Consider the following 14433-nt stretch of genomic DNA (forward strand, 5'->3'; position numbering starts at 1 on the left):
CAGGGCATAGCCCTTTGCAGGGTGAATGCCTTCTGCTGAATCCAGCAGTCCTGCCCATCACGTGCCTGCAGGTTAGCACTTGGGATGCTTCACAGCTTCACGGTGGGAGAAGCATCGAATGGTCCTCTTTACCCTTCAGCAGCGTTCATTATCACTTCATCTGCACAGAGAAAGAGCAGTTCCTCCCTGACCCTGGGGCTCCCTTTCCCAAGCCCTCAGAGACCCGACTCTCCCCCGAGGTGACAAGTCCAGACGGCAGCAGCAACACTTTGAATTATGACCTGTTCCTGTTTGGTTTCACGGTGTCCAGGAGCCGATACAGAAACACAAGGCAGAGGCCCCTTGCTCGAGATATCCCAGCGCCTGGGCCACGTCTCTGCTATCTCCCACCCAAAGCCACACGTGCTGCGCTGGGTAGGATCACGAGAATAAAAGCCTGTTCTCATCAGAGCAGACGTGCGCTCAGCTGTCAGGCCCGAGGCCCTCTCGCATTTCATCTGACCTCCGGAACAGAGGGGCTTCTTGCCGGGTGGTTCCTGGCACACGGCCAGCACATAAACTTCAACTGCCCAGAGTCAACAGGGCTGAACATTTTTGGCAAAAGGTTTGTTTACTTCCCAGGAGGAGAATATAAGAAAACACTCATCTGAAGTATTTTTCCACTATGGAGAGGAACTAAAGAAAATGAGCACACGCACCCTTTCATTTCCATTCTATGCTTTTACCTGGGATTTTTCTCTGCAGCAGATATTTCATTGAACATTCACTGATTTGGGCAAAGTAAATGAAAAACTACTTCAGATCCTGCTCATGTAGAATTTTAGCTTGTATTCTTGGTATTTTCTATACTTAGTTTTCTGTCACAATCTGAACCTAGGGCAAGATGCTGTAACCCCCACCAGCTCATCAGTCCCAGAGGGGCTAATCTACAAAGACTGAAGGGCAGCTTGTCTTTAAAACAACCAACAGCAAGATTTAACCACAGACCATACTATGAGTATAAATTCTCACAAGCTACCAGCTCTAGCAGCAAACTAGTACCAAACCTGCATCCTTCTCACAGCTCAATGATGCTCTCATGAAGTTTTAGGTGTCTAAGGAAAAGATTTTTTTTTTTCTTACTAAAACCTCAACAAGAAATCTGCCAAGGAACACAGCCGGACAATAATTGCATGCTCTAGTTAAAGTACACTTCTTAAAATCTAAAAAAAAAAAAAAGGGAGAGAGAAAAACTTACATATTTATATTTCCAGAGAGTGATCTTCACAGCCTGTAATTGCAGCAAGCACTGCTCCTGCTAGCCGGATTTGCAGAGGTGACAGATTAGTGCTAATTAGAGCCATTTGCAATGGGTGCCCAGGCTCTTTCTTGTGCCCATTACGTCAAAAAAAAAAAAAAAACCCAGTCTATTCCTTTTGCAAATGCAGTAACTCAAGGTAAGAGCTTCCATGCAATAAGATGTGGTTAATGAGATTAGAATGAAATGTGTAGAGCAACAGACACACCCCGAGCAGCAAAAACGCTTGACTGCAGCATAAACCTTCTCACCCCACATCTTTGTGAATATTAACTACTCGACAAGGACAGGACTTCGAGGACTTTACCTGACTACAGCGATGGTGGGCGAGTCCCCAGCACTGCGGGACTGTTCGGGCAGCCTTTTACAAGGTGGGATTTTATCACTGGGGAAAGTTCACTGTATAGTGATTTTTCTCTAATCTTGGAGCTTCTTGTCTGCTCATAACCACTTATTTTTATTTTGTTGGGTAATCATTACAGTGAGGTTATTATTGGACTTTTCTGAGTGTGACCACTTTATATTCACAGCTTATCTGTATAATAATTTAGGCACACAACAAGCAAAATTTAGAGTGCTCTTGTCTTAAGAAAATATTGACTAACCTCTCAAGTTACAGTGAAAGGTATTTTTCATGGACACCACAAATCAAGATCCACTTTAGAGAACCATGGGTGAAACATAAAAGGAATATGGAGCTTCACATCTAAAGCACCGTTTAGTATTATCACATCTCAGGAAAAGATGCTACAAAATCTTTCCATTATGCTCTGTTGTCTTATTCTGTTACAGATGTTTACTGCTAGCAGGAAATGAATAAATAACCAAACCAGTACACAGACAAACCAGCCGCTTGGAATCCAGCCATCTAGTTTCTCAGATGGCTGGTCAAGGTACTTGGTCAACACCAGGGTTGGCCCTGGTTCTTGACAACCACCACTGAACTCGCTCATGGGGGCAATAGTGGCAGCGGGTGCGTTTCCTGCAGAGTTTTGTTTTGCTTTTAAAGAAACGGCAGGGCAGAGCAGGCTGCTGCACTCGCCTGGAGGCTGGTCTCGCTCTTCGAGGTCCTACAAAGAGCAGGTGTTAGGAGGAAGCAGCAAAGCAGTAGAGGGGAAAATGAGTGGGGTTAAAAGTGCAAGGGAGAAAGAGGGGAAGGAAGAGAGAATGAGGAAGGTAAAGAAGGAGAAAGTGGATTGATTTAGCTGCTTTTGAGCAAGTCAGAGCAGCAGGAGCTTGGCAGCCGGATTATGAAATACACTCGCTGACAAATCCTCTTTTGTGACAAATGGCAGACGTTCCCCATCATTTCCCAACCTTTCTGTTCATGGTCTGCTGGCACACTCAAGGACGGGTTTTCCTATTGAAGGAAGACCAGCATCCAGAAAGACAACATCCAGGGCACCCCCAGCAGCACCACGAGGGCTGCAGACCCGCGGGACAAGGCAGAGCTGAACCTTAAACTCGTGGTCAGCGGGGAGCTGCCTTCAGGGGACAACTCCAAATTTTGCCACTCAAATACCAGATGCCAGGAGGTTGCTCAGAAAGGCATCTGAAGGAGCATTTCTAAGAGGCTTCCGAATCCAAGCGTGGGAATGAACAAGATAAGCAAGGCAGCTGGCTTGCCCAACGTCACGCGGGAGGGGAGCATTTTGGGTTTGTAGCACACAGCCACGCTCCAGGTGCCCTGCTTGTTCAGGGGGTTCTACCCTGTGCCTGAGGAATTCACAGGCACAAAACGTGGCTGGGCTGGCAAACACTTTGCTGGAGTTAGCACAGGCTGGGTCACAGCTCTGGATCTAGAGGGCTCCTTTCCAGCCCCAGCCCTGTTCCCATCAGCATTAGGAGAACGTCTCAACCTCCTGAGCCGTGCTGGGCTTCCTCAGAGGGCAGCAGCACCTACCAGGCTCACGGGTGTTTGGTGACTCCTCGTGTGGATGCTTGTTGGATTAGCACAGCAGCAGAGCAATATTTCTAGTGTCAGCTGTACCAATGCACCTCTCCATCCTCGGACACAAGGAGAGATGAGACCCACGTACTTCCAGTGCTATTCCCGGCGGGCAAGGCAGCGTATTCCCCCTTTGCAGTCAGGCAGCAGAGTGCTGAGAAAGCCCTTCTCTGTGGCTAGAGAAATGTGGTGGCCTGGAGCAGAGTTCCCCTGCCCTACGCGCTCACTTGGTCTTTGCTGACTCTCTCACAGATCTAATGTGTTTTTTCCATATTGGCAGAGCTGTCCAGACACACTGATAGGATGTGTTAGAAATATTTCGCTATCGGACCAGACAGGAAGCAGAAGGGCTCTGCTTTACCTGGGGATTTACTGCAGAGCAAAAGATGACTATACACAGTTGATACAATGCTCGAAGGATCCCAAACTCTTGCCCTGCACAAGAGACTGTTATTTCTAACATTCATGCTTTCTTCCTGTTCGCACAAAAGTCAGATTAGCCATATTAGTTGTGGGTCTTTAATGTGTCTGAGTGCAGCAGCAAAGTTTAGAGCTTGTTATCATAGTCCTCTACACTGATACAAAAACACATGCAACCACAAGAAAAATAAAGTATCTGAATAACGATAAAAGGCCTGATAAATCCACAAGATGAAAAACAGAGGCTGCGAAGTTATCCTTCTCTTTCCCCAAAAGTGCAAAATACACTCTGCAAGACAGATCCTAACTATGCAAGGGGAGGAAAATCAAAGGGAATTTCCTTTCTTTTTTAAATGAGGATGATGTTTGGAGTTGGACTAGAGACCTAATGCCTGTGACATTAGTGGTGACACAGAGCACATGCAAAAGCCCTCCCCAGAGCTGCCTTGTTCCTGCTAAAGCACTGCTTGCTTGAGTTACACACGCCTTAAAGAGAGGAAAGATTTTAAAAAGAAAGAAGATAAAAGGGGGAAAAAAAAAAAAGAGAGAGAAACTGCAGTTGAGGGATATTTACGTATGACAATGCATAACGATCCCTTTTGCTGCCCCTGTAGGGCTTTATACTTACATTATGCATCTGAAACCCTTTAGAAATGTGCATCACTTGCTAACTGTCATAATTACAATTAGCCAAAATGTCATATTACCATATGCATATAGTAAATCCCATGAGGTCAGATTATTAAAATACTCAAAGCATCTTCTCTTTTCTTCATCCAAGTTTGTTTTACCCACAGTGATTCCACCTAATTCAGGCTAATTCAGCTGCTCCACAGTAAGCATACTTACACAAATTCCCCAGGAGCCCTTACAGGACTGCTTTAAAAGAGAGAAGTGTAAAAATACTGAGATGACATCATCACAGAGATGATGTCTGCTTTATTTTGCTATTCTGCCCTGAAAGATGCTAACCTTCAAGTCAGACACAGGGTGTGAAAGAGGGACTTAACATTAAGTTTAGCAGAAAATTGAGGACCTGACTTTTTTTTTTTTTTTGGAATTGCATCCGACTTACAAAATGATTTTCAACTTTTTATTAAAAAAAAAAAAAAAAAAAAAAAAAAAAAAAAAACCACCGAGGAGCACCCCTCACCTCACACACTTGTTAATAAGTCTTTGCTCAACTTGTTTGCAATTAATTATTTGTTGCGGGGGAGTGAGTTTAGTGAAGCCCGTGGCTGGGTTTGATGCAGACGGGGTTAATGGTCCGTGAGCCAGTGCCCAAGTGTTTAAGGCAGCAGCGTGCAGAGCTGCCCTGAGAGGCAAGGCCGGCGGCTCGGCGGAGCACGCGCGGCCGTGCTGGGGAAGGCCCCTGCAAGCAGCACCGTGCAGAAACGCATCCGCAGGCAAGGGAAAAGCAACCACTGGAAAAGGAAAAACACCTCGAGCCGGCAGCACGCGTGAGGTGGTTCCGTTCGCGTGGCCTGGGCCCCGCTGGTGCCTTCGGAGGCCGCGGCAGGATGTGAATCAAAGGGGTGAACAGGAGCGACCGGGAGAGCTGTTCCGAAGGGGTGTTTGCGGCCTGCCCACATCCCAGACACGGCCACGCCTGGCGTTTGGTCCGATCCACGTGGAAAGACGCCCCAAGCAGCCTGGGCTCCCGAGGGGAGCCCTTGGCCAGGACCTGGCCTAGCCTTTGGGCGAGGAGCCAGCGAGCAGGCGCTCCGGTATCGGACAAGGATCGGCTCGGAAGCCCCTCGTTCCCTAGCACGGCTGGCATGGGGGTTAACACGTCCGTTTCTGCCAAGGGATTCCCCTTGTCTGGCAAAATAATCATCTTCCCCAGTAAACGCTACCAAAAATCCAACACTGGAGTGCTCACGCTCTTAATTAGGAGCAAATTGCTGATATTAAACTCTCCACAGCTAGTCCAAGCAAATTCTATTTTCCCCTCAATAACGTTTGCAAATTTAGGAGCTCCTGAACCAATTACCCTCTAGCTGCAAGGGTATCTTCCACACAAACCACTTCCTTGTACAAACTCTATTTATCACTCTTGTAATGATAAACCCCAGTCTCTCATACGTGTCAGCTATCAGGAATTCATTATTCTGTCTGTGTTATGTTATACCAGTCGGGAGTTATCTTTGCAGCCCACAGGCTAGAATCCAAACCCAATGTGTCAGCTATTTAAAGAAAAAGGAAGCCCTCCCTCCAGTAATTTAATTAACTTTCAGGCATCACGGCTGAGTTTCAGTGCGGGAAATGTTACTGTGGAAAATATGATCCAAGATTATCAGTCAGAAAATAAATTTAAGAACAAAGTTCCTTTCCTGCTATAATCCATGCACCTAATCTGATTTTAATAAACCTTTTCTTAACGCTAGAAGCACAAGATTTACGACTGTCAGTCTCCGTGTCAGTGGCATCCCATCTCTTTCATTGAGCTACAAAGCAAAATAATGCTATATACTACTGCACGTCTACTGTGGTAGATGCTCAGGCTATAGACTGAATACAATTAAATCATTAATTTTTGAAGGATGCCAGAAATAATACCAGACTGAACTCTTATTTTGCTTATCTGTCAAGATATTAGCCTTCTTAAGAATGAAAATGAAAAGATAGACCTAAAATAAATCACACTTTTTTTTTCTCCCAGAAGTTAGACCATGCCAGAAGCTGCAACTCAAACTGCAAGAATCTTTAAAGACCCTTTAGAGAGCTCAAGAAATTACCAATATAACTATGATAGGAGCTTTTTTTTTCCTGTACATTTTATAAACAGTGTATTAATTCATCTAAGGACAACATAAATTCAAAACTACCACTAATATTAATAGCTCGTGCTTTGTGTAAAAGCTGTTTTGCAAGGGCTGGGGAAGGCCGACAGGAATTCAACTCGAAACGAGGCAGCCCATCAGCGAAAGGCACCGGTCAGGCCCGGAGAGCAAACGTGAGCAGAACGTAACTTCCCTTCCTCGAGGGGGACGTGCCAAGCCACGTCCCAGGGAGGCCGAGGGCTGCAGCACCCGGACCGACTTTCTGTGAATATTGGACACTTTTTTTCTGGAGGAAACCCCTGCACTTATCAACCCCAGGCTGCTGCAAGCAGAGGATGTGTCTCGCGGGGTATCACCATGGCACCTTCTTGCAGAACTCTCTGGTCTAAGTATCCTGGCCAGGACCACGGGCTCAGTAAACAGGAAAGGGAAGCGGGAGGTCGGGGGCGGATGTGCCACCGCGGCGGGAGCTGCGCTGACCACGGTGCGTTGCCGTCCTCGCTGTTAGCTCCTCGTGTGGCCAGCAGCAATTCCAGCTTGCAAAGCAAGAAAGGCACCTACCCAACCAGACACGCTGTAGGTATCGTATTCAAGCATGCACGTAGAGGCTTCAAAGTGCCAAAGTGGGATCTGGGTGTTTCGTCTCGCTCGCTAACCCCTCTTGCTGAACAGGGGGCCTGTTCTTGCCCTGGCAGCCCCGGCCAAGCCCCACAGCCCAGCTGGATTTCACCTGCAGAGGCCAAAGCCCAGGGGTCCTGGTGCTGTCAGTGCTACCAGCCGTGACCTCCGTGGCGCAGAAATCAGGAGGTTTTACTTTCCCCAACTGCCCATGTGTCAGGTTTGCTTGCTGAAAATAAACAGATTTCGAAAGAATGTGCTCGCCCACTCAGCACGGGACAGGGTGGCTCTTTCTGGGAAGATTGCTGCCCTTTTCCACTGCGGAGCTAGCTGGGGATTTGAACAGTGGATTGGGGAAAGGGATTACTAGAGCTACAGGGTTTTACTGTGTCCATACCCTGGTATGGAGCTGGGTTTTCCCACCTGAAGGCAGCAGCTGCTCTGCATCATTTGCAGAATGTGTCCCCCCAGAAAGCTCCCTGTTAGATATGTGAAAAAGTGCAGGAGTCCCCGGCTTTGTCCAGACTGGCCCATTTTCAACTCGCAGAAAGCTAATCTCTAGGACTTCAGGCAATTCCTGTATTTGCTGGGAGCTCATTCGGCACTAATCCTATATAAAAAGTTAACAAACGCGTTCTCATGTCAGCAGAAATGGCGCAACAGCCGCATTCCAGAAAGTGATTCAAAATGGGATTTCCAAACGATAGCGTACGGTGAAGACACCGAACCCGAGACAGCACAACAGGGCACAGCCTCACGCACAAGCAGCAGAGCCCCTTCGAGAACAAGCCCTTATCGGGGCGAGCGTGGCAGGGCAGACTGGCCATGAGTATCTGTGCAAGACAGGCCTGCAATTAGGCTGGTTGCTTTATTGCTGGTGGCCCAAACAACGTCAGGCAATTGGTACAAACTAATTACTTCATTTCTGGTGTGCTCCAGAGCAGCTGGCTGTGCTCACTTGGTGTGGGGACACGATATCCCTGCTCCTGCAGTTGTTGCAGCTAAGCTCTGCTGCGGAGGCAACTGTTAGGGGAGGAGAAGCACTTGGAGAAGGAAATCACTTTTGTGGCACAGCATTCTCCCCTCCAGTTCTCTTTAAATACTTTGGAAGCTAATCACAAGCAATCTTGTCAGCCGAGGTATGCAAAATAACCATGTACACATATCTTGCACGTGTGAGGCAATACTTCAAACCCTGTTCATTGCAAGTGATGGGGAGCCGGGGTTAAGTTTAAACCACATGAGGAAGGTTTAAACCGCAAAGGTAGTTTTTAACCTGAACCTCTTCTCTTAGGAACTTGTACCAAGCTAAGGAGCACGTGCCACCGGCTGCTGCAGCTTAGCAAATTGCTTCTTGACAAGTGAGCTGCAGTAATTTGAGGTCTGTGGCTACCTGTCCATAAACTGAATTAAGCTTATGGAATGGCCGCAAAATCAGCACGTTTCTTAAAAGCTGCCGCAGCCAACGCGTAGAGACACCGCTCTTCCTCTACAGAAACTCAGCAAGCAGTAAAATATTAACACGACCAACGCTGACCCTTTAAATTTCTATTTGCTTAGCAAGCTGTTCCTAACTGAAGGTCTCTTGCCTCGGCTCCTGCAAGCCACCTCCCATCCCGCCGGGACCGCTTCCATGGGCGGAAAGCGGCTTCCCAGCTCCTACATGGCTGATGAAGCAGCTTCAGGCGGCGGGAGCCCGCGGCCCCGGTGACACCCCAGCTAGGGCACAAGGGCACCTCAAGCGCGGCCACGGGACCCTGCACGGCAGCTGCGGGACAGCAGAGCAGGCTGGAGGGCTGCGGAAACGGGGCTCTTGCCAAGGGAATTGCACCCCGCCAGACCGGGAAGGTTCCATCCAGCCTGGATTTCACTTTCTTCCCCTGCCACTCTAGGCTGGCACTTCCCCCCACCCATTTTTCCGATTGTTCGGAACACAATGGAAAGCCAGCAAACACATCCATCATGCACGGCGCGATTAGAAAGGAAAATGTTATTACCTGGAATAGTCGCCTTTAGCTTCCTACAATTGAAAAAAAAAACAGTGACAGAGTTAGACCAGGCTCCCTTTAAAAGTCCCAGAGCTTTCCCAGCATTGTTCACCGCCCCCTCCCACTGCTCCTTGGCCAGATCCCGACTCCGGCCACCCCCCTGCGCGTTCAGGACGGATTCTGGCCCTTGGTGCTTCCAGCTGTAGATTATCCCCCTGCAGCACATTTAAGCCAGCGTCCACAGTGGGGACCTATTCCTCATTCCAATGCAATATCACTTTTGCTGCAGGAGAAGGGAACTACCAGGCTCTCCCCAGGCAGCAAATGCAGCGAAACGTTGGCTTTATGAGCAGCAGCGGAGGGGAGCCGGGCTCGCTCCGGATGCAAACGGTCTGGACACGAAACCACCGCAGCTTTGCCGGAGCCTTTGCTCCACTTGGGAGTGCTGGGGGGTAGACAACAGCACCGTGTATAAGGTCGGGTTCTATTTCATAGCAAGTAGCAATAACTAGGGCTTACGTCTAACAACAACAACAACAAGGGATTAACGAGAAGAAAAATTAACATAATCTATTTTACTGTATCAGAGGAATAAAAACACAGGCTCTGAAAGAAAATCTTCCTGGGGATAATACAGTAAATTTTAGCTACAGTACTATTCTCTTTTCTTTCTCTCAAATCTTGAGAATATATTTAAATTAGAAAATTAAGTGACAATTTGCAGAGAAATCTCCTGAAATCAATTACTGCCCTTGAGGAGTCTCTCTCCTCCTTTCCCTCCTTCAAATCCAAATTGCTCAAACATAAATTTCTCTTGCAAGTCAAGAACAAGAGCTCCCAACATACAGTTTTTTTCTTTTTATTAAGCCTGCAGAAGCTATAAACAGGGGGTTACCTTAGCAGAGGAGGGAAAAAGAGTACCCCCAAGCCTGGCTAAAGCAGCCAGCAAGCGCAGCCGCTGCCACGCGCCCAGGCTGCAGGGCTGGCGCGAGCTGCACGCGCCTGGCGAGGAGCCGCCGCGGGCACCGGCCTTACCTGCAGAATCAGGGCTGCCAACTTGAAGACGGTCTCGCTCTCCACCTCGATGTGGCCCTGCGGACGCACGGAGGAGAGCGTGAGGCGCGCGTGGCCGCGAGGGGACGCGGCACGGGGCTGCGGGGGCGGCTGTCACCGCGCCGCCCGACCGTACCACGGCGCGGGGGACAAGGGTGGCGGCGCCGGGGACGTCCGAGGAACTTGTGGCGCTGCTGTTGGGGACAGCCAGCAGCGGGGAAGTGCCCTGCGCCCCCGCAGGCCACGGGGCTGCGAGTGGATGTCGCGGGGACAAGGTGAGTCCCCCCGGCCGCCCCACGCGCTCGCGGCGTCTGCGGGATCCCGGCGCCGCGCGCTGCCCCGGTGCGATCCTCTCCCCTTGGTGGACGCTTGGTACGCGCACAGCGTCCCACCCCCTGCTCCTGCCATCCTCCCGCTCTTGTCACCGCACGCTCTCTGTACAGCCCTGCTTCACGGGACGTGCCTAGCGCCCCACAACGCGCTGAAAGCCTCCCCTGAGCCACGCGGGGTTGAACTGGAGGCATTTGCAGCTAAAACACAGCACTCCTCGGTGCAGGGACCGCGGTTCCTAGCTTTGGCGGTGGTATGCATCCCATGGTGCCAGATAAATAATATTTATTCATTACAAAGGCAGGAATCTCCTCTCCCTTTGCACACACATGGCCAGGCTTTACAGCACCTCTGAAATCTCCCCCGTGACCCCACTCTGGAAGGGAGCGCCTCGAGTTATGTGCAGCTCAGGGATCCAGGTCACATCCAGCTGCTGCTAAACACTAAAGCATCAGAACTTTCTTACTTGCAGCCTTAAGTGGGGCCTTTCAAAACTAGTCTCCCAAGAGCAACCACCTCAGGCTTTGTTATATACCAGGGTCAGCAGCAAGGCTAGAAGAGCAAAGCAGATGCAGCTACAGGTGCATTCCCAGGGTGACAAAGCCACTCTGTCCCTCCCATCCTGCAAATAGCACCTAAAGGGCAGGACCAACACAGGAACGGTGCTGTGAATTCTCATGTATTTGTTTGTGCCTTGCTGCCAGCTACATGGGAAGATTCTGAACACGTTGCCCGTCTCCTGCCAACCAGGTCCTAGCACATCCTTCTGTCACCAAGGTGCTCCTGGTGGAATGAGAGGACGAAGCTGAGTGAAAAGCAATGCCACAAGGGGCTAGTGCGAAGAGCCGAGGGGACTGCAGGCACACGCAGCAAGATGACATATTTAGATATATTGGACACACCTGGAGCTCGGCTGCTTTACCACAGCTGCAGGTCTGGCCCACAGAGACCAAATTCAACAGCGAACAAACAAACAATTCCCTTTTCCATGGCAAGGAAGGTTTTTCTGCCAGCTTGGTCCCTACGGAAGCATTCCAGCGGCGGCACTCCCGCAGGCTGCTCCGCAGGGGCAGACTCCATGGAATTCCCCCTTCCCGGCAGGTGTGGCAGCAGCTACGCAGGAGCAGCCTCCCAGGGCGACACAGGCCTATTTTATTAGTGGGGAGGGAGGGGAGCAGCGCTGCACAAATGAGGAAGAAAAAGAGCTTCAGCTTCTCCCTTCCTTCAGGTCTCTTTAATGTTGCTCCTTAAGAAAGAAGCAGTGGGTGCAGCCCAGCAATTCTTCACATAGGTGCAACTTGAAGTCACCTTGTTACTTCCAGCTCCGGACTGGGCTTTGTAATGCAGGTCTGAGCTGCCCTTTTTTAGCTTAAAATGCATCTACGGAGCAGTTGCTGAGGTGCTCCCAGGGCCCCCTCTGCCTGAGGTCGAGCATTCCCGGCCCGAGGAAACACCCTGGCCCTGCACCTCTGCTCAGCTGGAAGGACGGGCTCTCCCTTAGCAGAGCTGTGCTAGGGCCATAGAAGCATGGAAAACAGGGCCAGGAGGGACCTGAAACGCTCATCAAGGCCATCTCCCTGCCCCGAGGCAGAGCTAACTACAGCAGTGAGCCCAGCACAGCCAGGGAGGAGAGATTTAACTACCCGGACGCATCTCCACATCAAAGGGCACCCCTCCTTGTTGCAGGGCCAAGGCAGACGCGAGCGGCACCGCGTCCCTGACGCCCTCCCGCCGGAGCCGATGGGGCAGCTGAATTAATAACCGGCCTTCTCGGCACCTTGGTCTTCAAAGCACATCATGAGCATTAACGATTATCTACAGGAATTACAAGGGTGATCTTCAGCATTTTGTTTCCTTAGTCCTAAATGCAAGTTTTAAGAACGTATGGTCACTTTACCAGGCTCCAAGGCACTGCCCTGCATGTTAAAAGTGACTGCTCAAAGCACTGCAGCTCCTTCAGTCTCAAAACCCTACCTGAACCTGGGGACTGCCGTTTTTAGGTGCCGAGGTTTCAGCCTTTGCTTCCCAGAAAAGGTTTTTCCTATAACCGTGTCCTTGGTTTTAGCTTCTGCTTAGCAGCTGTATTTAGGAAAGAGCTCAGAGGAAACAGCAATGCTCCCTAACTCCCTTCAAGCAAGACACTAGTGGTATCTTTACAGGGAATGTCCCTGTCTCTTCTCAGGCCAGGACCGCATGCCACAAAGTAGAAACTTGCTGATCACAAAACACTCGTGCACATTCACCAACATAATCCTGCAAGTGTCAGTCCTGTGCAAAATGCCCTCTGGCAGGTCATGAGCATCCCCAGAGAGCAGATGGGAGCTTCTTGCAAGTCAAAATTACATATCACAGCAGGCAGAAGCAAAGCCAGGGCGGGAGAGGGAGAGGAACAGGCTGCACCAGCTGCACCGCAGCCCATGCGATGAGCGCCCACAGCCTCAGCGCCTGCACACAGCCCAGCTCATGGGCTCACAAGCCCAACAACAAGCCCAACCACTCCACGCAGCAGCATTTTTTTGTTATTCTTTTTATTTTTCTGCTCATACAGCAAAGGCCTGAAGGCAATGGAGCATACGCAGCAGGAAAGGATTAGGTTCGATGTTTAAACGAGCTACCCTACTCTATCATTAAGGCAGGAGTTTTTATTAGCAGTTATTATCACTACTGTTTTAGCACAGTGTCTCTCGAGTGAAAGCTCCGGGGTCTCCGCAGCTGGAGAACCCCAGCACTGAAGGGTCACCGAGCCCATGGCCCCGCTCCAGGGTGGTCCCACGGAGCCTGGATGGACCCTGCTTCCCTGGCATCACGTATCACTGTATTACAAGAGCAGGGGAAGCTCTGCACAAGGAAAGCGCTCCAGAGAATCCCTGCCTTCCTGAGGCTCAAAAGCGAAGAAGAGGCAGACACAGGGAGCTGAAGGGGCAGCCTCGAGGTCGTGCTGAGGAGCAGGGACAGGAGTTGAAGCAGGGGCTCCCAAAAGTCCCATTCAGCCTTTCTGCAGCACACACTACAGCTACACAAGTCTCTTGGACAATTCCCTCCGAGGCTGGGATTATTCCCCATCATAATATAACATTATTTGCCATCCAGTGCTCCAATTAGCCCTCGCATTAATGTAATACAGTCCCGGGTCGTTAAGGGGTTGGGAGAGCCTTTGACTTCACACAGATCCACACAGAAATACGTGTCATTCCGAAAGGGAGCACAGGGCCACAATTCCATCCACTCATCCAACCAACAGTTTGTCCCCCTGTCCCTGAGGCTGGTGAGCAAGGTTCTCTCTTTTAGCAAAAAGGTTTTTTTAACAAAAAAGATTAAATTTCAAAAATAGATGGGGAAAATGGCTGCAAAATGACTCATTTGCAACGGCTGCAAGTGCCAGGGTAATTTAAGCACAGGCTTCATCAAGCAGGCAGGGGCCTGGGAGCCAGGTCAGCCCAGTGCTCTCAGGGCCACATGTTGATTGTGGAGATGGACCCTCTTCCCAGATTCATCCCATGTGGGAGCAAGGTCACTAGCAATAGGTTAAGTAGATGGATGTAATCCAGCTCGTGTTATCCGGGTCTTATACGTTTTAGATGTAAATATCTAAAGCAAGCAAAAGGAGTACCTCCAGGGAAGGGATGAAACTGCTATTTTTCAGTTAGAGTTTGCATAGGGACCAGTCATTTTAACCAACAAGATAAATTCATCTCCTTGTGGTGGCTTTCTTGGTTCAGGTGGCCTTTGTCACACCAAAAATGTCAGAATAATAAAAGCAGATATCTAAAGTCAGGGGCAATTACACTACAGCAGCAACTCCAGTCTCTGGTGCCCAAGGGGAAAACCTGGTCCCCAATTCAGACAGTGCCTCAGGTGTTTTGCTGCCCAGAGACAAACTTCTGAATGTGATAAAAATCACAAGGCTTGGTCATAACTGCAATTGCAAACCTTCATAAGACCCAGCATCAACATCGGCATTTACCGCCATAGAGAAAAAAGTCCAAAATCTTAATG

The 14433-nt window shown here is 49.7% G+C and overlaps 1 protein-coding gene across 1 annotated transcript in view; it reads right to left on the reverse strand.

The window, feature by feature from the left end:
- The window catches only part of FRMD4B (FERM domain containing 4B), a 73968-nt gene that overhangs the window by 27396 nt on the left and 32139 nt on the right, over nucleotides 1-14433 (reverse strand). The window contains exons 6-7 of the mRNA XM_088528306.1: nucleotides 10090-10146; nucleotides 9064-9086 (exon numbers count right to left, since the gene is read on the reverse strand). Coding sequence (XP_088384432.1) covers nucleotides 9064-9086; nucleotides 10090-10146 — 80 coding nt within the window. The remainder of the gene's footprint in view (nucleotides 1-9063; nucleotides 9087-10089; nucleotides 10147-14433) is intronic.

This window comes from Tinamus guttatus, unplaced genomic scaffold, assembly GCF_059628265.1.
Source record: "Tinamus guttatus ecotype Peru unplaced genomic scaffold, ASM5962826v1 Tinamus_guttatus_pri_ptg000307l, whole genome shotgun sequence".
NCBI lineage: Eukaryota > Metazoa > Chordata > Aves > Tinamiformes > Tinamidae > Tinamus > Tinamus guttatus.